The sequence below is a fragment of the Channa argus genome, chromosome 3 (assembly GCF_033026475.1).
Source record: "Channa argus isolate prfri chromosome 3, Channa argus male v1.0, whole genome shotgun sequence".
Taxonomy (NCBI): Eukaryota; Metazoa; Chordata; class Actinopteri; order Anabantiformes; family Channidae; genus Channa; species Channa argus.
In genome coordinates, this window is record NC_090199.1 from 7,912,142 (window position 1) to 7,937,384 (window position 25,243).

General features: G+C 41.2%; 1 protein-coding gene across 1 annotated transcript in view; it reads right to left on the bottom strand.

Moving 5' to 3' along the window:
* myo15ab (myosin XVAb) overlaps positions 1–25,243 on the bottom strand; it is a 48,577-nt gene that overhangs the window by 11,723 nt on the left and 11,611 nt on the right. The window contains exons 9-52 of the mRNA XM_067499110.1: positions 24,609–25,014; positions 24,249–24,331; positions 23,683–23,746; positions 23,479–23,588; positions 22,935–23,009; positions 22,745–22,835; positions 22,623–22,628; positions 22,432–22,535; positions 21,547–21,610; positions 21,170–21,283; positions 17,158–17,319; positions 16,874–16,987; positions 16,716–16,774; positions 16,269–16,392; positions 16,062–16,157; positions 15,229–15,360; positions 14,508–14,633; positions 13,060–13,137; positions 12,535–12,686; positions 11,909–11,954; positions 11,619–11,743; positions 11,017–11,134; positions 10,744–10,919; positions 9,522–9,606; positions 9,402–9,434; positions 9,188–9,269; positions 8,859–8,989; positions 8,604–8,699; positions 8,000–8,128; positions 7,808–7,914; positions 7,465–7,643; positions 6,849–6,921; positions 6,520–6,711; positions 5,826–5,908; positions 5,666–5,739; positions 2,974–3,082; positions 2,455–2,523; positions 2,298–2,362; positions 1,822–2,199; positions 1,026–1,107; positions 807–902; positions 547–607; positions 323–416; positions 90–207 (exon numbers count right to left, since the gene is read on the bottom strand). Coding sequence (XP_067355211.1) covers positions 90–207; positions 323–416; positions 547–607; positions 807–902; positions 1,026–1,107; positions 1,822–2,199; positions 2,298–2,362; positions 2,455–2,523; positions 2,974–3,082; positions 5,666–5,739; positions 5,826–5,908; positions 6,520–6,711; positions 6,849–6,921; positions 7,465–7,643; positions 7,808–7,914; positions 8,000–8,128; positions 8,604–8,699; positions 8,859–8,989; positions 9,188–9,269; positions 9,402–9,434; positions 9,522–9,606; positions 10,744–10,919; positions 11,017–11,134; positions 11,619–11,743; positions 11,909–11,954; positions 12,535–12,686; positions 13,060–13,137; positions 14,508–14,633; positions 15,229–15,360; positions 16,062–16,157; positions 16,269–16,392; positions 16,716–16,774; positions 16,874–16,987; positions 17,158–17,319; positions 21,170–21,283; positions 21,547–21,610; positions 22,432–22,535; positions 22,623–22,628; positions 22,745–22,835; positions 22,935–23,009; positions 23,479–23,588; positions 23,683–23,746; positions 24,249–24,331; positions 24,609–25,014 — 4,961 coding nt within the window. The remainder of the gene's footprint in view (positions 1–89; positions 208–322; positions 417–546; positions 608–806; positions 903–1,025; positions 1,108–1,821; positions 2,200–2,297; positions 2,363–2,454; positions 2,524–2,973; positions 3,083–5,665; positions 5,740–5,825; positions 5,909–6,519; positions 6,712–6,848; positions 6,922–7,464; positions 7,644–7,807; positions 7,915–7,999; positions 8,129–8,603; positions 8,700–8,858; positions 8,990–9,187; positions 9,270–9,401; positions 9,435–9,521; positions 9,607–10,743; positions 10,920–11,016; positions 11,135–11,618; positions 11,744–11,908; positions 11,955–12,534; positions 12,687–13,059; positions 13,138–14,507; positions 14,634–15,228; positions 15,361–16,061; positions 16,158–16,268; positions 16,393–16,715; positions 16,775–16,873; positions 16,988–17,157; positions 17,320–21,169; positions 21,284–21,546; positions 21,611–22,431; positions 22,536–22,622; positions 22,629–22,744; positions 22,836–22,934; positions 23,010–23,478; positions 23,589–23,682; positions 23,747–24,248; positions 24,332–24,608; positions 25,015–25,243) is intronic.

The following is a 25,243-nucleotide window of genomic DNA, read 5'->3' on the forward strand; positions in this document are numbered from 1 at the left end:
GAAGAATTTTAGAAACAATACAAACCACTTGCATCCACTGCCTCTGTTTATGAGTACAGCCATGCATGTTTTTAACGACTACGAGTTACCTGGAGGAGGTGTGGCCGGAGGACGATCTGAAACTCTTGTCTTTGGACTCCTGGTGGGTTTAGTGCTCGCTTCTTTCATTCCCGATGCCAAAGGCGAGAGAGCAACAGGAGGTTTGGGCTGGAGAGGCATTAACATTTTCTAACTTTTAAACCTTGCATGTGGAGCAATAAGTAAATCCGTGTTGTTGCTTATTCTAATCTGCGTATTCTAGCATTTGTCAGGTTGTGTTCACCTGTGGAGCGGGAGGGTTGTCCATCTGCGGTTTGAGGATCTGCAAAGCTTCATCCCGAGGGGTTCGCTGCATCTTAAACTTTCCTTCTGGTCTCCTAAATACATCCACACAGTGTCAACATCACAGTTGTAATGTACAGTATAATCTGTATGTGAACTACAATGTTTGTTGTAGTGTGTGTGTGTGTGTTTGTGTGTGTTGGATGTGGGTTTTTGCATTTTCACCTCTTTCCAGGTGGCAGCGGGTCCGGTGGTGGAGGTGGGGAGTTGTACCTTTTGATGATTTCTTTAAAATATATAGTTACATAAGCATCATTGTAGCACACAAAATATCTTTTCAAGTGTTGTTTTAAATACACGTGTCGAATAATTTTCGTGTGAGAAAGCAAGAAACAAAATAACCGCATTGGCTACATGATTATCCTTTAGCTATGCTTAATAAATCTGTTTAAAATGAGCGTTTTTACACTTTTAAATTCAGACACCTTGGATGTCCTGACTGGGAACGATTTGATCTGAAGTCCGAGTTGAGTACTTCACCACCTCTCCAGCAGGGGGCGGTGGAGACGTTACCACAGGGGCTGAATAACACACACAAAACGACACATGCAATAAGCTGTTATGCTCCCCTGTTTAAAGCTCTCTTAAATTAGATGCCCTTTAACGGGAATTTCTATTTCCAACTTGTCTTCTCTCTCTTTTACCAAACTTCCTGGCTGGTTTGTCCTTGTTTATGGGGATGCCTGGAGCCTTCCTCCGAGGGACGCTGTCCTTACCTGACTCAACCTGTGTGTCACAGAGAGAACAGAGAAATTGCATCGAGGCATTTGCAGACATTGCATTTTATCCTAAAGGTCAATGTCAGATGAAAGCAATAATAAAAAAAAGAACATTGTGCTGTATTATTGCGGCACAGTTCTGTTCTTGCAGAGAGCTGCAGAAACGCAAGAAAAGAAAGCGTGGAAGAGATAAGAAAAACAGATAATCTGCTATTCTCCATAATTATGTTTTGTCAGCATGCTTTCCTGGAAAGGTAGCTGTGGCGTCAACCTCAGCAAACAAATTCATCTCATGCTGCACTGAGCTACAATTCTAAATCCCATTCTAATGTTAAAACTGGGATTATTAAGATTATTAACTAAATGGCATACACTCTGTAGCAAAACATCATAAACAACTTCATATGACAGAAATCTACTGAATAAAAATACTGAAACGTTGTCTTGGATATGTTTGGAGATGTACTTTCCCACTACACCCACTTTCTCCTGACTAATTAGGCATAGAAATTGTTTTATTTTGTTCAGGAAAATGTTTCCATTTTAAGTGAACCTTTTAGTTTTTCCACATCCCCCCCCCCCCCCAAAAAAGGAAGCTGCATCCTGTTTTATTTTCAGAACATTTCTTGAAATTTTCAACAACAACAACAACAACCAGTTCTGAATCATTATGCAAGATGTCAGTTTGGATGGTTACCTCACGTGTCTCAGAGTTACTGACCTGTGCAGCAGAGTTAGCTCCAGGCTGCGCTGGCTCAGTTTTGTTCGTTTTAGCGGAGCTCGGCTGAGACTTGGGGTTAGGGTGCGAGGCCTGAGGCCGTGCTCCGGGCTCAGCAGGACGCTGTGATGGAGTGCGCTCTTGCTGAGCAGTGGAAGCATAGGGGCTGGATGGGATGTTTGCTGCAGCGTAGGGTGTGGGGGTGAAGTTAGCGTAGGGGCTCGGGGGGATGTTTGCATATGGACTCGGAGGTATGACACCATAGGGGCTGGGAGGGTGGTGAAGCAAAGGGCTCATGGGAGGGCTTGTGATTGGGGTGGCGGGGGGGCTTACTACGGGGCTGCCGACCATGGCCATAGCCTGCCTGGTCATCTGCCGGGCCTGAGAAACAGGAAAATGGCACATGAAATTCAAAACAAGAGGCCTGAGATAAACAAGAGACAGACAAAAACAGACGTGGCTCCAGATGGAGGGTGTACCATGATGGTGGCCTGCTGGTTCACGAACGCCTGCTGCTGCTGGGACAAAACAGCCTGCTGGGCATCTGGAGGAGGAACACAGTAAACAGGATGAAAGGATGGAAAATGATGTCTGATGAGCTTTTCTCTCAGATTTCTTTTCACACTTGATACAAACCAGTTGTTACAGGTGCCACGGCAGCAACAGGAGGTGCCATCACGCCTCCCACAGGAAGGACTCTCACAGCTGTGGACACACAAAAAAAAAAAAAAACACACAAACACATTGCTGTCAGATTTATTGCTGAGATTTCCCCAGTGTGAATACTTATTTATGTGTGAATTTGTTTAAATCCATGTCAACTATACACCAATCGGACAAAATATCATCACCACCTGTGCAATTTAATGAAATCATATACAACAGCTCTGCCATGAATTCCAATTTTACAAGGTAATAATTCCTCATATTTAAGGTTGAAACTCTTTTGAAAACGAATGAAGTGGCCAAAACATTAGAACCACATTCTTATTTTCTACTCCAGTACGACTCCACTAACCACTTTGACCTCAATAATAAACACATAGTAGAATCATCACCTTTCTGACAGTAAAAAAATGATAACCTTGCAAAAGCAGAATTCATGGCGAGGCCACTGTATTGGATTGCATTTGATTGTGTATGTCTCTCACTGACCTCCTGGTGGAGGCGGGGGGCCAGTCGATTGGCCTTGCTGCTGCCATCCCCCTCCGACTCCCCCGGTCCCCTTCAACCTGCTGGACAATCCTGCAACTGATTCTACATCCTGTTTGAAGAGGAAAAGTGTTTGAAAATAGAAAATCGGATCGCGACATGGATGCACAAGTGTTAAACTGTTAAGCATTAGCGTCAAATGCACGATCATTTATTTTTTTACTTAAAATGTTGCCAGCTTTGCCTTATTTTATTTGCAAAAACTCTTTCTTTTCCTAAATAAGAAAGGGTCCTGTTGTAATATTACTTAAAGTAGTGTATTTAGTTTCAGTATGTCAGATCAGCAGTACAACAGTGTCTAGATTGTCCCTTTGCAAAGTATTGCTGCTGCAATGGCTTTAGGATAGTTTCATCAGATTCTAACTGCAACCCAGAGTCCTGGTAAAAAAGATCTGCAACAGAATCTATTTCTCTGCAGTTGATTAGTATCTATTAGTATTATTAGGTTCGGCATGTAAAGAAAAAAACGTCAGATGACTTAATAACCAATAGTAATTCATATTGGCTCTTGAGGAGCAATAAGGAGGCAGCAGCTCCACATGGTTGTAGTGTATTTAGCGTAAACACATACATACACACTGATCAATGATGCTGCATTAATGGTTTGTTTTTCCTCCGAACATTCAAACGCGTTTTGACATGTTTTCTTTCCACAATAAATCTGAGTTACCATTGAATTAAACTGTTAGAGCTGTGAATCCAATCTGAATGCAGACCCCATGCTGAGGGAGCAAGCTGCAAACTTCAATCACAGCTTCACTATAATCCTACAGCCACACAGATTTCTTACAGAGAGGATTTCCCCTCTTGAATGTGCAACCATTCCATCAGAAATCAGCCACTGACCCATAAATCTACAGGAGGCTGTGTTTGTAAGCCATGTCCCATTAAATAGTAAGCCCTTCATTTGCCAGAGTGTCAGTTCCACGTAAGCAGATCTGCGACCTAGCAGCTGTGACAGTTAAGGTAACTGGGTAACGTGATCGGCTGCTGGGCAGGTGAGGTCTGTAGAACACATCTGATACATGCCAATTCCTGTCAGCCACATCCGATAGCACGGCTAACATTCGCCACATCGCCGTCTGAACCGAAGACTGATCCAACACAGCCAGCACTCACTGCATCGCTGCCCTGTCTAAATACATAAAGCTTTCACTCCAAAAACAACCAACCATTTTATTACAACTACTACTGTTGTTTGTGGATGTAAGTCCAAACTGTAGGACGGTTACACCACTGTTGTCCTCAGCTTCAGCTTCATTCAAGTTCGACACACACAATAATTAATGCAGCCATAAAGTGCCAAGTTTTAGGTTTAATTTGAGCAGGTATACATCAACTCTGAAAGAACTGGGTGAGAACTGTGTGCCATCGTAACACATAATGCCCATACTGCAAGCTTCAAAATCAAAAAGCCAATGGCTCGCGTCCCAAGGCACTACCTTATCTGTCAAACACGGTGCTGGTTCTTTTTTAGTTTGAGGATATAAAACCAGAAACACCGGAGCATTCTGTGGGCTCAGATTCAAGACAAGGACCTGAAACACCGAGGTAGAATAGTCCTCAATGGCTCAGTCGATGACCTGATCGATGACCGGAAGAACCAGACTGAGGCATCAGCAAGAGCTGAAGGTGTCTGATGTATTTGGGATCATACAAAGCAAAGTCTACAGACATTGAAGACTTAAGCAAAAATGATTGTTTTGTTTTTATTTGCATGCATCTGTCCAATTACTTCTGAGCCCCTCAACTTTGAACACAATGCGTTATAGGGTCATATCTCCCCCACTGTTGTTTTTATATTGATGTAATCCTACAATTTAGATCAAAGAACTTAGTTTATTAATGTAATATCTTTTTTTTTTTAATATCAAGATTTAAAAAACATCATTAATCCCAGGGAAGCTGCCAAGAATGGATTTCACTTATTGTCATTCCTGTTCTTAGTGAAAAGCAAAAGGCTTTTGTACATTCAGAAGAATCTAGCTACAAAACTGAATGTGCTGAACCAAAACAATAAACACGTAAAGTAAAAATGTGTACAGTCGGGACTCTGTGTTTTATTGCTGTCCAATCTGAACAGACAGCACTGGTCTAAGTATCAGTAAGTGACACAGAGCTCGCAGCCAATGCCTCATGAGTTACACGTCTGTGTTTGGTATTTACACAGGATCCTGCTGCATGAAGGAGAAACTTTCATATAATTTGTGTTTACATGTGTAACTAAAAAAAAAAAAAAAAAAACAGGCTCCATCTGCACAATTAAAGAAATATTGACCGGGCTCATTTTACTGGATGGTTTATTGACAAAAAAAATGAATGCTTGGTCTCTGTATTAAAAATCTAACTTCTCTTTTAAAAACTTGGACCTGGATCTGAAGACACATCTGTATCTGGTGTATGTTACAGTACACAAGTATATAAAGTTAATGTGCTTGGTCCTGTAATTGTGTCTGTTCACTGTTTTTAAAATCATACAACTTTTTATTTTTTGCATATGACATCTTTTCCTCTTCTTTTTAACAGTTGCATTTTTCATTTTCTGCACTTTTTTAAGCCTGTTAAATTCACCCCATGCTAAGCAGAGCTTTAATTGGGGTTTTACATTTTCCTGTACAGTAATCAGTGAACTTACTCCACTTCCTTCAGACAGTACCGGGTCAAACAGGCTGTCAAGATAACGATCCATCCCTCTCTGAGGCTCCAAGTCTGCGAGAGCAGAGGAGAGGATTTATGAGCTTCTATGATTAAAATCAATGTGTGTGAGCGCTCAAACGTTTGCATTCATAATGTACCTTGGCTAGAGAGTCCATCAATGCCAGGTATGGCTGAAGATATAACATCATCATTCATGTCAAACCCACCACCCAACAGGCTTCTGTATAGTAATAAGAAAAAACAGCCTCTTCATCAGTATTCAAATTTAGTACAGGTGGAAAAAAATACACAGACTGAACCCTGCAATGCCCTTTAGAGGAAATGGAGCCAAATCTAAACATTACACTGATACCAGCATATACAGAGCTACATAATCATTAACTGGCCATATTTTCAGCTCTGCTTTCAGTCTCTAATAGCAGGTTGGGGGGGGGGGGGGGGCGACAGGATCGGGGCTTCTATCCCCGCCTCCTCCGGTCTACATGTCCAAGTGTCCAGGGCAAGACCCTGAATGCCAAGTTGCTCCTTGTGTGTGTCATCTGCTAAATGACTAAATGTGAATGTAATATCTCCTTTGGCTCTATAGCTGCTAAATGCCCCTGTATGTTCACCAGCTAGTCTCAGCTGCTTTTATTTTGGGCTGAGCAGTGAATGGGTTTCTTTTTTGTTGACACTTGCCTGCTGTGGAGAAAAAGGACACCATGAGAGCAGGCAGAGTGAACCAAAACAGTGAAGTAAAATAACTTAGTACTTGAGTGTATGTGCTTAGAAAAACTACTGAGGATTAACTAACTGGATGGAAACCTATGAAGATATCTGTGTGTGGCCTACATGCTGGCATTGCGTCGCACTCTGGTCGGTTCCTGCGCAGAGATGATGAAGTAGCTGGTGTGTTTGGGAAAATCAGTAGGGAGCTCCAGGTCTGACATCAGGTCCAGAACGTAGTCCGAGCCCTCCAGCTCCACCCACTGAGCCGGCTCCTTCAGCAGCACCGACCAGCCTCGGCGGCCCTCCACCACTCCTCTACACACATCCAAATACAATAACACACATAAATGTGTTCACACCTACAAAAATTATGTAGCAACTTCGTTTGTTTCAGTGTTTATTTGATATCAAATTTATGTATTTGGTGCTGATTATTGACAGTAAGATGATACCTGTGCTGTAAGATGTCTTTGGCCATCTCCTCTCCTGTGGTCCAGGAGTGTAGAGAACACAGGAAGGACACACCTGAAGCAGAAGGGACAAATTGTTAATGTGAGAATAAAGTCTGACAAACAAACCAAACTGTGAAACTGTCCTTTTGTTTAACTTTGTTATGCATTAAATGCTGTCACAGTCAGATTATGAACTATTATCACTAAGATAACGTTAGCAGCTCCCTGCTCTGTCTGTTAAGATTTATAGAGACACCTGCACCAACAAACTGACACAGCTAGTGAACCAGAGCAAGTATCAGGTGTTGTCTAATCCTCAGTGGACTTGTCAAACGGCCAGAGGACAGATTAGCTGTAAGAGAGGAGTGAATGAGAGAGAGAGAGAGAGCTAACTTGTCTGTACTAAAGAAAAAAAAACAAGAGGTGAGGATGTTTAAACTCAAAGGGAGGTCAAATAAATGGGTTTCAAATTGCCAAAGTGGAACGTTTCACCAGGACACAGATAGTGCTGGTGAATGCATATTAAAGATCTATAAATCCACATCCGGTCCTTTTCCCCAAACAGTCCAGGGACTTCAAATCTGTCTTTGACTACCACATGTTTGTCTGTGCTCACCATCGAAACAGTGTATGTGCAGGACGGTGTGAGCTCTCTTGCGATTGGCAGTCCACTCGAGGAGACAGGGTGGGTACGTCCGGATGTACTCTGGTCCAACATTCAGCCGCTGCAGAGCTTGAAGCAGACGATGCTGACACACAAAGTTGTAGCCTTCCGGCCCATAGTCTGAAACAAATCTACAACAGTGAAAAGAAAAAAACAGAAATATCTGAACATCTACTGCAAACATATGCAAAGGAGCTCAGGCATGTAGAAAAAGAGGAAATATCAATTCCAAACCTGAGAGGAGTAAAATTACTCTTTTATTAACAGTATTGCCTTTTCTGAGAGTGTTTCTTACTTTAGCAGGTACTTTGCCAGTCTTTGAGAGGGCGGGAAGGCAGAGAGACAAGAGGAGAGCAGGAGCCAACCACGCTCGGAATTCAAAACGTTTGGATTCTTCCACACCTAATGGAGGAGAAGATGGAAGTGAAGAGCGGATGATTATGCTCAACAAAAGTCACTTCTACCTAATAGCTACAAAAAGCCTCACCTGATTGGCCACCTGAACCAGGATCTCGTCTCGGAGACTGGGATTGGCGAGTCCTCGCTGGATGATGTAGTTCCCAAACAGATTCTCCTGAGCTCCATTCAGGTTCGGGTCACCCATGAACCTTAAAATCTGTCAAAATCACAGGCAGCAAATATAACACACCCTTTACAAGTCAAATCCCACCTAGGAGGACTGGACCTTAGTAACAGAGACAGTATTTCACATTACACTTGTTTGAAAAAGTGATACAATTTACTTACAGGATACTCTGAATAATTTAATCGGTGCATTTAATCTGATGGTTGGTTAGAAAATGTTACTTCATAAGTTATGAAGATGTTTTTATCCAATAAGTCTGTGGGTAAAATCAACCCACATATCACAACAAAACGTTTTTTTTTAAAGGGCAACTTGACCAATATTTAAAATGCTTCCGGAGCTGCGTTTTGGGAAGTACATGTTATGGTATTACATTTCTTTCTGCCTTCCATAGATTACACTACTCCAGATGATGTCATCCAGAGGAGTGTTTCTATATTTTCATAGGGTGCAGGCAGAGGGACGTTTAACACACTTTACATTATTTTATTTGTTTAGCACATACCAGAGTGAAAACATCCAGGGCTCCTTGTCTCAGCTCCTCATCCACTCGAATCAAAGAATTCTCCAGTGGAGCAGTCAACATGCCGAACAAGGGATCCTACAATGCACACACACACACACACACACACACACACACCCACACACTTTTTATAGTTACAGTACAGTAAAGTCAAGTGAAGATGACTAAGGTTAATTATTGTTTCACAAAATTTCCCATTTAGATACTGTGTGTGTGTGTTTGTGTGTGTGCCTTTACCCTAAATATGGCCCGGATGTAGTGTGTCATGAGGTAATTGTTGATATCCAGTGGCAGAGTCAACTGAGGGTCCACCTGAACCTTCGGAGCCTGAACCACAGCCAAGCAGTCAGAATGCAGTTCTTCACCACCTGCACACACACACGACAGAAATACAAGACGCTAAACATCACTGCGCCCACCTGAAAAAGGGGCGGAATGCATCTGTTGATGGGAATTTATTTATAGCACCGAGTGATTGCATATCATTGTGTGTGTGTGTGTGTGTGTGTGTGTTAATGTATATGTACGTATTCTGTATATATGTTAGTGTGTGCTCAGTCACACACCTGAGGCCGCCTGCAGCAGTGCTGCCAGCTCAGCAGGGATAGGCAAAGCTGTCACATTCACCACTTCTCTGTTGATGCGATCCTACACACACACACACACACACACACACACACACACACACACGCTTAAATTACACACTAATGCTACATCTTCATCTTGGTTTCCAAACATGTCCCTCCTCCACACTTTCATCTCGTTTCCCCCGTCACTCACCTCCTCTGCCTTCCTTGCAGGCTCCACCACTGTCTGACAGAAAGACAACAGTATCACGCTTCACACATTTGTTCATTTTGCACTAATGCTGTAAAGACACCAACACAACTTTGCACATACCCTCATGTAACGCTGCCGGTTGACGACGAGCAGCACGGTGGAGCGTAACTTAATGAGGTTCCTCCTTCTCGAAGCAAACTTTTTTCTGTTCAGGAAATGGTTAAACATGGATGGTGGATTTTTATACAGACAGCAGAGAGACAATAAGAGAGAGGAGTTGAAGGAATAGGTGGAAATGAGCACGTTTGCAGTAAAAAAAAAACTGCCTGAAAACACAGACATGCTGAAATAAAAAGTCTTTCCTATCACGTCAGTCGCTCTAAGTGGAACTAACAGGTACAGCAGACACCACAGCAGATGTGTGTAAATCACACTTACAGTGCTAGGTATAGTTTTGGTGCACGTAATCTTTCAGTTCCCAAACTCATCAAACTGTGACATCTCTCAAGTATCATTACAGATTCAAAACATTTGGTGCTGAGAATTCTTTCCTCATTAAAGCAGTGAGGGAATTTTTTTTACAGATGTGAAGAAAATTTAAAATTTTCTCACGTCTCCAGGTTTCGTCAGACTCTTGGTGAGCAAGTGATAAACTTGGGAAACTTTTGATGGATGAGCACAGCCTGAATCCTTTGACCCAGTCTGCTTTTATCAAGGACAAGTGAAGCAGGTTTGTTCATGATAAGTTTTGACCTTATCATGAAATAAAAGAAGTTTTCGGCTCAGCCTAAATAGCCAACTTATAACTACAAATATGCACTTAAGCCAGAGACTGCTGCATAATAAAGAGGCCAGAAAATGCTTGAGGTAAAAGTTTGTTTCCATGCTGCAAGTAAAAAGGTGTCAATCTACTCTGTTGGTTTGGGTAGATGGTGATAGAGTGGTTAACACTGAGTTTACAGGTTTGTGTCTGTAGCTGACTATAGCCTTTCTGTGTGAAGTTTGCATGTTCTCCCTGTGCTGCCATGTTTGTCTGTGTTTGCCTCTCTGTGTTGCTTGGTAGTCAGAACAGAGTGAGCTATGGAGCCTTAAAGACACAACATTTCACTGACTTGACCAGATAAGTTGTTGCATTAATAATTTGCAAGCTATAAGTGAGTGAAATCAAATAAAACAAATAATAAAAAACAAATTTCTTGAGCTGTTCTTACTTAGAAGAGTCTGTATGTTTTCCCTTATTTCTCCTTACTTAGGTATGTTCACAAACATTATGAGTAATTACATTTAAGAATTACATCATGTTCATACTGGGAACATGTTTGTCAGGTACTGTAACTATTACCTGGTCAGGTAGCCCCTGCACCGAGCTTTAAACAGGGTTACACAGTGCCGGAGTCTGATATAGTTCTTTCGGGCAAAACACACGCGTGTGAACCTCTGCAGAGTTATGGCAGCGATGTTCAGCAGACGATCGCGCTTGCCCTCCAACAGCTGATACAGCTCCTCTTTCAAGAATATCTAACACACACAAACACACAGAAATTCAACAATATTTCTAGTACATGATTTGCTTTGCCTCATGTGTGCAGGAATATTTGTTCCTAAGAGAGCTCACCTTGCTCACTCCCAGCTGAAAAGAGCCGCTCATTAATGGGCCGAGCTGGTGGAGCATGGCGACGCAGTTTTCTCCATCTGCAGGTGGAGCGTCCTCCAGGCAGAGCAGAGATTTATACCTGTGTGCACAAACAAGCCCACTCACATGTTAAAAATGTCAATGAAGTTGAATTCTGAAATCTATGTGAGCTTTAAGATGTGTATCAGCTATGAATCTAAATCTTGGGTTATTATTGGCTGTGAGATCGAGTGTGAGACTTTTTGGTTGTTGTGTCGTTGTTTGTTTTTAGTAGTTTTAGTGTGAATATAATTGACTGCAAATGAGTTTATTTTCTGTAACACAGTAAGTCAGACTACTTTGGCAGCCAGTGGTCATTTGGTCTGTGAGATCAATTGGTTTGTCTGTTTTTTCCTACTGCAGCAACTGGCAAGTGCCACATTGCGATTTCATCACAAAGAAACTGGTGTGTGAAATATACTCTCGCCCCACAAATAAATTGATAATTCAAGCAATTTTGATAAAAGTGTACAGAAAGTCGAAACAGACTAAACTACAGTAGTACTACATTTTAGATTATATTGTTGCACTGGAGCTCAGACAACCTTGTCAGGAAGCTGTGAAAGTGCAGTCTGATTGGAAAACCCTCCTTCCTGATATGGATGGTCTCCATGATGCCAGAGTAATGCAGCTGAGTGTTGACCAGATCCATGTCAAACACTCCTGGCTCCTACACACACACACACACACACACACACACACACACACACACAGACACACACACATGCATGCACAGAGGGAGACAAATGCACACAAATGAGTTTTGTAGCACATTTAACTCTATGTACATTTAACCACTGCAAACCTGCACACAGCAGCTGACTTGCAATTATACCTTATGATGGTTTGGCTTGATGCATCGCACAAAATATGGGTTACACCTGTCACAGATAGATGAAAATAGATTGATGGATAAAGGGATAAAAGTCTCAGTACATTTGATTTGTGCATGGAAGTTAAAGTTTCCAACTGAAAAGAAAGTCAACTTTCATTCGAAACTACTATTTTCTAGACTTAAAGATCCAGAGGCCTCTGCATTAGAGATATGACTGAGCTCCAATTAAGCAAAAATAATTAATCTTCCCTAGATAAATGGCTAAACACAGATTACAAAGAAAGATCCCTAATCACTTTAGTCTAATGACTCACCAAGGAATTAATAATATCCACGATAATAATGATGAGAACTTATTGTATATGCACAAGCCCAGAACACGGGGCCTTTTATTTATTTGAGCTGTGAAAGAAATCCTTCTGTATTTTACTTAGTGTCATACACAGCCTATATCTCACAGTAAAGTTTGGACACTCACAGTATGACTCATTACTTTGAGTCACTGCTAACAGATACGTTGTCACATCAGTATAATAACACATCTGCCATGTCAGGAGCAATTATAAAAGTGTGTTAGACGTTTCTATGTTGTCCATAGGAATAAAAGGATGCTCCTTTGATCAAACCTTTGCATCTTCTCCAGCAGCTCCTGCAGGCTGCTCTGGAACTTTGCGCTGACGGTGTTGGCCTGGTAACGTCGAGTCCCGCTGCTGCGCCGCATGTTTGACCGCTGCTGAGACACAGACTCTGAATGTTTCAAGAAGAGGCTGGATACCATCTGTACACACACATACACACACACAACATAAATATAGAACAAACAGGTTAGCCAAAGACAGATGAGTCAGCCTGGAGTATCCTATCGTATAATATGTGGATGATGTTTGTAGAATCAGTACTTCAGCATCCGATTCAAAAGTGGTGCTTTAATCTGGCTTTCAAATAGCAGGATAAAACTATTGAGCATAAGGTAAACAGAAAATGTTTTCCTACCTCAAAATAAAAATTACTGAATTTCTACTTGTATACTTTCTGGTAAAAAAAAAGAGCACCAGCAGGCACTGGAGACATGATCAGCACTTCTCATGCACACCTCAGTAAAACAGTAAGCACACTAAGTCGTGGTAAAATGGCGTGTTTGCATATCTCACTCTATTCCTGCTCTGGATGAAGAGGTCTAAAACATCCTGGCGGACCATGTCAAAGTTTTTATCCAAGAATTTGTGCACCTGCAAAACAAATCATCAGAAAAGTGAGTGAACAAATTACCAACTTGTGATATCAACCTCAAACAGTGAACGAATAAACGTATAACAGCTCTGAGCATATTATGTAAGTCAAGCAAGAAGATGAAAGAATTATTAAAGAATTTTAAGGAACCAATTTAAGAGATGTTTGAGGGAACAGTACGCAAGAAAATGAAAACAAAATCAAATGAGAATCATTCAGAATTGAATGTAGAGAAATCAAAGGTGCATTAGTTTATAGAGTTCAGATTCTGTAACACAACAATATTTAACTGCAGTGTTGGGGATAGTGTGGGAACATGAAAACTATAAACATGTTGTGGTTATATGAAAAGAGATATATTATATAACCTAAAACATTCAGAGTTATGAGGGACAGAAAGTTATTGCAGAAATATTGCATTTAGGTTTAATAACATAATAAGTGGCAAAACTTTAATGATGACCAGTAAAAAGACAATAAGCTCATATGAACTGAACTTCCCAGACAATAAATGGGTGTAATAAAGAAAATGTGTGCAATGATGTTTATGGCAAGCTGTAAAAAAGTTATTAAAAGAAAAAAGAAAACAAAAAAAAAAAGAAAAGAATAAATGGTAAAATGTCTGTGGTTGCCTGCAAAAAGGCAATAATTGTAAGCCGCTATAAACTGAAGCAGACAACAGATCGGCACATAAAGAGAAATATATGTAATAACCACTGAAGTTTGAGGACATTAATACAGCACAAAAAAAAAAATACAAATGTATGCCTCACTCGGTTTTTGTTGATATTGGCCTTCATCTGGATTCCTTTCTCTCTACGTATTCCCCTACTTAAAAAAAAGGCACAAATGTCCCAAAAGAATAATCTTTAAAAAAAATAAAAATAAATAAATCTACCAGTTCAAATACAATAGTGTCTGCGTGAAAAGAAAGAAAAAAAGGGTGCACAAAAGGGTGTATTTGCAAAATTGCTTAGTTTTTTTTAATTACACCATCTGGTATTTAAGTTAACTCAACAGTCAGTGGTTACAGCATTGTGATTTTTAATGATGAGTATGATACAATATTAGCTTTATGGAGTGACTTGGTATTTTTCTGTGCTATTTAGTGATGTATGGCAGTGGAACCAGACTATTGTAGATGCAGAAAAGTCTTCAGCAGTTAAAAACTGGAAAACTTGACTATGGATAGAAACAAGATTTTGACTGTGTTTGCATGTATTTTTTGTGTTAGGCACAAAAAATGAACTAGTGGAACATGGGTCAAAAAAAATAAAATAAATAAAAAGCCTTAGAGCTGGTGGCTTGGCAAAAGGGCCACTACAAAACAACGGGAAAGAAGTAAACCGAAAACAGAACCGAAATGTACCTGGTAGGTGACCTTCCCAGCATAGTGTTTCACAGTAAACTCTGGCAGTGGCATCTTTGGCCTGGCATACAGCGGGTTGTTTCCATGGTGATAGTGGCACTTCTGAAGAAAGGTGTGGTCTGTTGCCTAGCAATGATTGGAGACGGTTAACGGTTGGTGAACCGTGGAAACGAAATCTCTACAGCACGAAAATGTGATGCCTGTGTGTGAGTGTGTTCAGCTGATTACATCGACCAGTTCTGTTCATATTTCACTTTGAACATCAGAGACGGTCCGTAACATGTTTATCTCAGCATATGAGCTCAGTCAGCTGGAGTACGGGAATAATAATAGCAGCAGGTTGGCAATTAAGTGAGTGTGTGTGATAGTTTTGTATTGCAACTACAATATACTTAACTGTCTTGGTTTATGAAGAATCCAATATGTGAGATGTTTTTTTCAACTAATGTTTTGTTAAAGCTGAGTTGAGACATATTTGAATCACAAATTATTGTTAGCTGTTGCAATATTTTAAACATTCATTTTAAGTACACTTGCTCAGCACAGGAGTGTATCTCAGTTGACTGGAGCCATGTAAACGTAAGACATCTTCGATTTTATAAAGAACTGCTTGTGTCATTTTTACTTTCCGGTCACTACCAGCTCTCTGTTTCTTACTAAACGTGAGTGATTCTCTACACACTTGCAAATGAGCAGTTCAGTTCGACAGGTGTGGGAATACCTGAGGGAAACCACACTGGTCATCCAGTATGCGCAGTATCCCATGGGGTTTAGCAGCAATTAGGTCAAGACAGGCCTGGTTGTGGCTGAAAGGCTGCTGCTGCCACTCGATCTGCTCCCGCATGTACTCCTCCTACGGACACAAAGGTTCACCAGGTCAGTCCGGTGCGCGTCAAACATGTCTAACTTCCCTGTTTCACTTCAGTTTTGCTGCGTCCAACATGGTTTGTCACATCAATGACCTCCAGTGTTCATGAAAGCTTTCGTGAAAGGCCGATTCAGGTTAAAAATAAGGTTGCACACATCAATAGAGTTTTTATTTCTATAGTTGCATTGAACTAGTGCACATCAAAAGATGAAGTCCATTTAAAACCTGGCAACTGAACATCTAATCACATCTGATCTGTGTTAACTTTACTTACACCAGGTCAGAATCTCCCCCCCAACATCTTTTGTAGTTAGTTGTTTTATGTGTAGTAGCAGTACAAGCTATATCGCTCAACTTCTAACCTGTGGTAAGTGATTTATTTTGACCTATTAAAGCTACTTTGAGTGTTTTGGTTTTAGTTGGACTTTAGTTTTAGTTGAGCACAGGAAGGAATTGGTACACGTGACAACCTTCCCTTTCATCTCGCGGCTCTGCTGTCACAGTGATACGTTCCCTGTCTGAAGTATTAATCATGCACATCTGCATGTTTAAAAGGCTGATGAGAAACCCTCTCACATATGTACATGGCCAAAAGAGTGAAAAACGGCTTCTTTAATCCCCTAATAAACCCATACTGGGAAAATATACATTTGTGTATGAAAATATGAACTTGAGGCTTTCCTGACCTGCTCCTCCTGGAAGATGACCCTGTTGAAGAAGAACTGCAAAGTTTCATTAGCGTAGTTGATGCACAGCTGCTCAAAACTGTTCACCTGTAGATCCTGTGGGTGAAGAGAAGAGATATTGGGGGGGTTGTGTGGGTTATTTCACACTGGTCAGCTCTGAGCGTCACCGCCGTGACATTACTGAGTGAGATTGTATTTCAGCGTGACCTCAAATCCATATATGTCCAGTACGGAGATGGAAAGGGCTTCGTTGCGAGGGTAGACCCGGCCGTTGATGCGCTCTGTCAGCCAACTAAACAGCAGCGAGTACAGGATCTTGGCAACAGCATCTCTATGAAAAACACACAATAAGGTTTCTATGGAAACAGAAAACCCAGTTCCTATGGAAACAGAGGACATCTGAAAAATCTTTCCCCTAGCCCTGACGTCCTTTGTCCTCAAATGCCTCTATCAAACACTGAAAGAGAATATCAAAGACTCTTCACTCCCTCTCAGTAGTCTCTTGGTATGACTTTAGAGAGGAGTAAAAAAAAATGAGGACATTAAAGTGGCTTACACAAGACTGTCAGACAGGCTTTTATTTCAGGTTGTGCCAAGCAAAAGTAGGTGTGTAGTATTTAATTTAACAGATACTATATTCAGACTTTTACTCACCTGGCATCCACAGCACTCTCCACTGTGAGCGGAGTGTAGATCTTCTCCCGCACTGTGTCCTAGGAGGGTCAAACACATCTATAACAACGTCCCTTTCACTGTTGGAAAAGAATTCATTATATGTATTATATGTGTGTGTGTGTGTTTGTTACTCTCACTGTCAGTTTAAAGGTGACAGACTTCTGCAGGCCATCAGGTGAGACCTGCAGCAGCTCAGCGACCACCCTGATCTCCTGTCCACTGACCACTGACGCAGCCTCCTGACCCTCCGCCTGCTGGGACACACAAGCACAAGTGCAGAGAGGCACATTCATTACTACCATCATCCATCACCATCATCATCATTATCATCATTCAGGCGTGAAACTAAGTGCTTTTATGTAGCCTGTGTGTGCGTGTGTATGTGTGAGTGAGAGAGAAAAAGAGAGTGGGACAGAGAGACCTGATGTGGCTGAAAGTAGACGTTTCCTAAATGAAGGACAGAGGACAACAATCTGTAGATGCTGTTTTGCTCCTCGGGGGTGAAACACAGGATGTCCATGGCACTCAGCAGACGCCTGAAATCCTCTCCATCATCCTTCCCCTCTATGGTGCAGTCCCCTCCCTGCGCTCACACACATGAACTGTTATCAGCAACAACATATGCACCCGTGCCCTGTTTAATTGTAGCCGTAATTAAAGATCGGCCGATTGGCAGCTGCACGTCTTGTTTTCGCCGACCTCCAGGGTCAAGTCTAACCTTGACACCGTGATGTAGAAGTGAACTTAAGGTCGTGTCCGTGCACCCTGACATTACTGCTGAGCATTAATTAACAGAGCACATTATTGAAGAGAGAGGGCAGTGAAGCACCGCTTTACAACCTGGTGTTAAGTTACACTTTAAAAAGACAAGAAACAAGTTCTCAAAGTGATAACCGCAAACTCACACACGAGTCGACAGTCTGGAACCTCTAATCCTCGTTGCTATGAGCTATTTGTAGAGGTACAGAGGAATCCAAGAGAGAGCGAACAAATGTTGGGTTTTCATTCAAATATTCTGACCAAATTTCCAGAAAATCTGTATAAAAAATAGTAGAATACAGGAGGAAAACTAGTGAAGTCTCTAGATTGGCAGAAACCAATATGTAAAATGTTTTAATCTGCTAGGGATTGATGCTAAGAAACATATTAAACAAGCAGAAGTAAGTAAGACGTAAGGGATGGATGTTTTTCTTTCCATTTGACTGTTGAGTCGTCCTGCAGTAGGCGTATTATGTCACTTCCTGTCTCCGCACGCTGTTCCAGCAGTTCCTAGTAGTTCAGTAACTCTGCGCAGACCGATTACACATGTCGTCATGCTGTCTAGGTGGTGTCCAGCAAACGACGCGGGCTACGTAGATAACTGGAAAAGTTTTAGGGGAAAACCTCGACTGATTACGAGAGATGGCCTCCATCCTACTTTAGATGGTGCATCTCTCTAATCCAGAAATCTGCCTGGCTTGATAAGACAACCAAATGTATGACAATCCAGTCCTACACATCTCTGCGCAGTGTCCTTACAGCAGTCAACTCCCAAATACCTATAGAGACTCTGTCTGCTCCCCGACCGTCTAACTTACATAAACCAAAAACGACCCCAAGAGGAGTTAATCATGATAAGCCAATTAAAATTAATAGTATTACTCATACAGAACAACCCCCCCCCCCAAAAAAAATTTAAATAAAAGTGGCCTATTAAGCATCAGTTCTCTCTCTTAGTAAATGACTTAACTCACTGTTTTTAGTCACATCCTAGAGTTTATCCTTATCTATGGCATCGAAACTAATAATTTAACAGTATTTTCTCGTAATTCTCTTCTGTCTATTTTCTAATAACATTTGAATTTACAATAATCGACGATACGATAGAAAAAAATCTTCTACAGCAGATGCTTAAGTGAAAATGCTGTGAATGACTTCAAAGAAATTATTCTTTCATTTGCTTCACCATGTGTCAATACAATGGAGCATATACACCTTAACTTTACTCCTGTGGAAGTTGATTATCTTGTTGACAATTCTGCAGCCTCACTACGTACAATACTCGATAGTGTTGCCCCTCTGAAAAAGGAAGGCAGTAAACCAGAAGAGGTGATCTCAATAGTATAGTTCACAAACTCGCAACTTAAAGCAGGCAACACGAAAGTTAGAAAAGGAAGTGGCGTTCCACTCATTTAGCCTGGAAAAACAGTTTAAAAATGTACAAAAAAAAGTGCTCCTTAATGCCAGAAAAGAATATGATTCATCATTAATAGAGGAAACAACCCCCGGTTTCTTTTCAGGACTGTAGCCAGGCTGACTAAGAGCCATAGTTCTGTTGAGCCCAGTATTCCCTTAACTCTGAGCAGCAATGTCTTCATGACTTTCTTTCTGAATACAATTTTAGTTATTAGAGAAAGAATTCACCAGATCCTCCCCTCAAATATCACAGGAGATCTTCTCGTACAACAGTGCTAGAATCATGAATAAGGCCCCAATCCCTCTGCTTTTTACCCACTGAGCTAACTTCAACTATTACCACATCCTGTCTGCTAGACCCTATTCCAACCAGACTGCTCCAGGAAGCTTTACCCTTAATAGATACGTTCGTATTAGATATCATTATCATATATCTTTGGAAACAGGCTATGTACCACAGGCCTATAAGGTAGCTGTAATTAAGCCATTACTTAAAAAACCCTGTCTTGACGCAGGTGTTTTAACCCAATTACAGACCAATATCCAAACTCCCCTTTATTTCTAAAATCCTTGAAAATGTAGTTGCAAAGCAAACATGCGACCACCTTTTACAGGAATCATTTGTATGAAGACTTTCAGTCAGGATTTTGAGTCCGTAACAGTGCATGTGTTGGCGGCTGTAGCTCAGTTGGTAAGGCAGTCGTCCACACACCACAGGGTCAGTGGTTTGATCCCCAGTCCTGGCTATATGTTGAAGTGTCTCTGTGCAAGACACTGAACCCCTAACAGCCCATTCCCATCGCCAGTTTAAAGGTGCCGGGCCAAGCCCGGTAAAAATTGAGGAGGGATGCGTCAGGAAGGGCATCTGGCGTAAAAACTGTGCCAAATCAACATGCGGACAATGATCCACTGTGGCGACCCTGAACTCACGGGATGAGCCGAAAGGACCAAAAAAAAAGAAAAACAGTACATACAGTATGTTGGTTTAAATCTTATCTATCTGATAGAATTCAATTTTTTCATGTCAATGATGAATCTTCCATGCACACAAAGGTTACTTATGGAGTTCCACAACGCTCTGTGTTAGGACCAACACTTTATATATGTCTCCTTTACGCAACATTATTAGAAAACACTCTTTCCATTGTTATGCTGATGATACCCAGCTATATCTATCCATGGAATCTAGAGTAACGATATTCTGTCCAACCATATGGGGGACCCACCCCCCAATGCACTGCGCTTCTTTCCTCCTCTCGTCCCTCTCTCCTCTTCTCTCACCCCACAATTGCCACCACTGTATGACATTAACTTTGTGTCTTCTCTCTCCCGTAGTTGTCTTTCTCCCTCTCTGTCTCCCTCTCTCTGTCCCTCTCTGCAGGTGTCCCCGGCTTTGGAGCTGTGCCTTTTCCAGTGTGCAGCCCACCCTGAGCCTGGTTCTGCTTGAGGTTTTTCCTCTCCACTGTTGCCTAGGACTTGTTCAAGTGGGAATTGTTGGGTTTTCTCTCTACATCTTTATAGTTAGACATTATTCTGTAAAGTGCCTTTGTTGTAAATCGGCGCTATATAAATAAAGTTGAATAGAATTGAATTAAAAAGCAGGTGCGAGTCTCACTCAGTATTTATAGGTAAATATCTCTGCACTGCTGCCACAGTGTTCACAGAGGCATCAACAGCAGTTTTCCAAGATAAAATAAGATTTTGAACAAATCTCTAATAAAATTCAATAAAAATTTACATACTGTTGCTTTTAGTTGGATTCAGTGAACCATACTTAAGATTTTCAACTTCAGCCAAACATCAAAATGTATTTTAAATTTGTCATTTAAACAAAAACAAGTGGACAGAGATCCAAAGACTGTTCCACAGAATGTTTTCATATAGAAAGGAGTAATTTTATACATCTCATTGACAAGTACAATCGTTTGACAGGAACCACAATTTGTCGTCCAGCACCAAACATTTTCAACTCAATCATCAAATGGTCTCCAAAAGATACACAATATAATAAATTATGCAATCGAATGTTTCACTCATCATATCTCAAATGCATACAATCCAGGTTGCAAAGGTATTTACCACAATGACTTTTATGTTTGTGCCATGAATCACTGGTTAGAATAAATGTCACATTTTCCTAAAACTGACACCTCATTTGTTACCGTGAGTGCGAAATTGATTACAGTGACCACTCCTTATCTGAGCTCAATTTAAGTGTGTGTCCGGGCTGAAAGTGTGCTTCACATTTGTATGCGCACCTGATTCAGATAAAAGTAAGTCTCAGCTTCCTGCAGGTACAGTGAGCGCTTGTCATGAGGAGGCAGACCTGCCAGCATCTCATAGAAGATGTGGTAGTTTCTCTCGGATTTGGCCTGTGGATGAACACACGCAGATAAATAATAGACACACACAGACCACACAGATTCACTTTTACAGTAAAGTTTGTGTTTGTGGACTTTCTGAAATCACAGTGATGGGCAAAAAAAACAGAGAAATGGTTAGATGAATAACACCTCTCATGCCTCTACACTCTCCGCTTTCTCACAGTGACTCACTTGGAATATGACTCCACCTGACCTGCTGTATGTGTGTGTGTGTGTGTGTGTGTATGTAGTAGTCCTCTTGTCTTTTTCACCTGAAACACAATGCGGGACTTCTCCAGCAGGTACTGAGACGTTATGGCACCGCTGATCACACCCCTGGTAAATGACACACACACACAGGCAAGTGCACATAAACATCAATGCAAAGATGAACGCACACAAACACACAAAGTCTGGGTTAACTAACAGGTCATGTAAGCTTAATGTTCTCCGATCTTCACCGTCCACTACTCATCTAACTGTGTGTGTGTGTTTGTTTGTTTGCATGTATAAGTGCGACCTGAAGCCTAAACTAATACACGGGCTGCTTGTTTAGCTCTACAATGTCTCATGTTCAACCCAGAGAAACAACAGCAGGTCTGCACTCTCATTGGCATCCAGCTGGAAATATAGTTCATTCCCAGGACATGCAGTAACCGTGGAAACGACAGCAAAACAGGTTGTTGCCTGGTATCATGGAATTAAAACCAATATGAAAATTCAACTGCAGTTTTACTCATTTCCTGGACAATATGCTGCTTGCTGAAATAGTTGTTATATGGTTCAAAAAGTATTTCTCTCAAGAGGGAATTCCCAATAAATGATGTTTTTAGTCATGGTATTTTTTGGACTATGTGTATTTTTCTATTTGTTTATTTTAAAATTTTTAATTTATTTAATTATTTGGTTATTTTTCTGCATTAGTCTGAAAATCTTTTCTTTTCTGTTCACATTTGATCATAATATAAACTTGGACCACTTGGAATTGCATGGACGTGTACAAAAGGTGCAATAAATAAAGTTTTCTTGACTTATCGAACTAGTTCCACGTGATCTGATTCTGAAATCCCTTTTTTTTGGAAATTCTTTACTTTCATAGGCTGAAAGCTCAAAACTGTTGATTTATGGCAACATCATTTGAACTTGTAATGACTTACTCTTCCATGTAGATTTGGGTGTATTTGCCAAAGCGTGATGAGTTGTCATTGCGTACTGTTTTGGCATTCCCAAAAGACTCCAACAGTGGTGTGGCCTCTAGGATCTGAACAATCAGCAGAGACAGAAATTTATTCCTTTGTTACATTAAACAGTGATGATGTTTGTCATCAAAGCTGTAACAACACTTTACCTCTATCTGGTGGGAGATGGTTGAAAAGAAAAGAGAAAGAACAATAACATTGTTAACTTGTTAACGTCTTTGTTGCACTTTCTTGTTTCTGTCTAAAGGTGCATCGTTTACAGTAAATCTACCTGTTGTGTCACATTGCGTTTGTGATGTATGGCTGTCAGGTAACGCAGGATCAGTTTTGTAGCTTCGGTTTTACCCGACCCACTTTCTCCACTGTAATAAGAACAGGTAACCTTGTCTGTTATAGCAGTTTCAGCTTTTTCCCACGAGCAGCTTGGTGGAATTCAAGGTTTTAGTAAAAGCATCTTGTACCTTATAACAATACACTGGTCCTTTTTGGCATCCATCATGGTGGTGTATGAGAGATTAGCAATGGCAAAAAGATGACTACAACAAAACAAAAACGTACAACATTGATTAAAGACGTGCATTTACATGCTCATCAGCTGTGCGTGCATGTGTGTGTGCAGTTTCACGAATAGATGTGAAGTGGTAGTGAAATCCATAACCAAACTCTCCCTTGGCAACCAACCAACTATAGTGTAATAGGAGCCGGTCACTAACACCTGAGAGTGCTGACATTTACACCTCTCTTTATCACTCTCAGAGCTTACCACCAATGTGGACGCAGTAGAACAGCGCAAGCACACAGAGGAGCACGCAGTCTGAAAAGTTTCCCGAAACACAGTGTGGTTGCTTATTCTGTTTGACACTAAATCTACCTCTAAATCTACAAAAATGCCATTTCATATAGAGAAAATGTTTAGAAATCCTAGATTCAAGCACCCACAGGTCCAATATGCAAACACGCACACACACACAAACACACACACACACACACACTCCTGGGTCTTACGGAGGATTGTCACTCAGGCTGCGGCCCTCATACTGAAGCACCATGTCTGTACCATAAATGTTGAGCAGCTTATATGGATTCAGAGACACAAGGATGCTGCCAATGTAGGTCTGTGTGGAAGGTAAAAAAAAAGGAATAAAAATGAGTGAATGAGTAGCTGAGAATGTCCATAACATGTGACAATATAATATTTCTTCTGCATACATAGACAAGTTCCTGGTCATAGCGCTTCTTCAGGTTCATCAGAACTGTCGTCTCATTCAGTTCCCTGAAATTAAACACAACGGGACATTAAACACACAGCATATATCGTGACACTTGGAGCAGGATTCCCTGACGTAGTTACGTAGCCAAGTCTCCATATTGATGTCATGAAATGATTGTGGAATAACTGCTGTTTAGATAGCACAAATATCTGATGTAGGGGTTTCCCGAGGATGTGACGTGAAGATCATTCAGCAGAGATCACCTTTTGGTGTTACATTTTAATAAAACACTTGTGTACTTAAGATACTTAATACTAGGGATTTCTCTTTGAGCTTCACAAATGTTTTAAGGATTTTCAAACCCTGCAGGCATGCTGGCACACACACACACACACACACACACACACACACACACACACACACGCCACATTTTCAGAAACTGAAGGGATATTCATTGAAATTAACTGTGCTGCTCCACAGTACGCTGGAGCAACAAAACGCTGTAAGCGTGTGACATGAGTGAACGAGTTGCGAGGCTGTTAGTTAATACTGAAGTATGCTTACGGCAGCTGAGTCATGTCCTCCATTCCCTCGGCCCAGCGTTTTACCCTGTGGCTTGTTGTGGGCATACTTAGGATAGAGTAGATCTGGACACATACACATAATGGTTTGTAATTAGTCAACACTTTCATGAGACGCTGTCAAAGCTCAAGGGCCCATGTCACCAAGAGCTGATGTAAGATATGCAGAAATTGGATTGTTTTTGTTTGTAAACTGCACAGCAAGCTCGATCTTTGCAATTATTGTTTAAAAAAAAAAACAACTATTTTTGTTCAGCAGCTATCATAGAAACTACAATCCTCCTAACGATGGGTAAATGGCCTCTATACAGACACATATGAATAATTTGTGAATTCACATTACCTTATCATACCAGCTTTGAGCAGGTACTCTATATCGCTCAGGACTCCACTCAGGAGTCCAGTCAGGGTCGTGAGGCTGTCCATCCACAAATCGAGGTGTCAGTGAATATCCTTCTAACACCCCATCTTCTCTATACATGGACCATTTTGCCAGATTCTGGACCGTCCCGTGAGGCAAAACCCTCTCGGCTGCCCAAACATCTTCCCCTCCGTCGCCTCCCCCTTGTGCATTCCTAGCCCAGTGGCCTGAGCGTGGCCCGTAGGGAGGAACTACAGCATAGCGATTATCCTCACCCTGCAGAACTGTTGGCACCCTGTATGAAGCATAGCGAAGATGCTGGTTTTGGATGGCATTAGACAGGTTTGGGTTGTGGAACCGGCGTGTGAGAAGAGAACCGTCTGGAAGCCTGTGGGGAAAGATATAGTTTTCTTCAACAAATAGTAAAACATTGACATTGACAGAAATATTACTTACATTTTTGTAATTGTGACCCACATAGCAATTCCTTTAGTTATGCCAGTGTCATTGTTTAATCTGTCATCAATCTTTGGAAATGCAAAAGGGCTAGTTGAGTTTCTGAGTGTACTTCTTTTAGTTTCATAGTACTTGCAACGTTTTGGTCAACAAGGGTAATA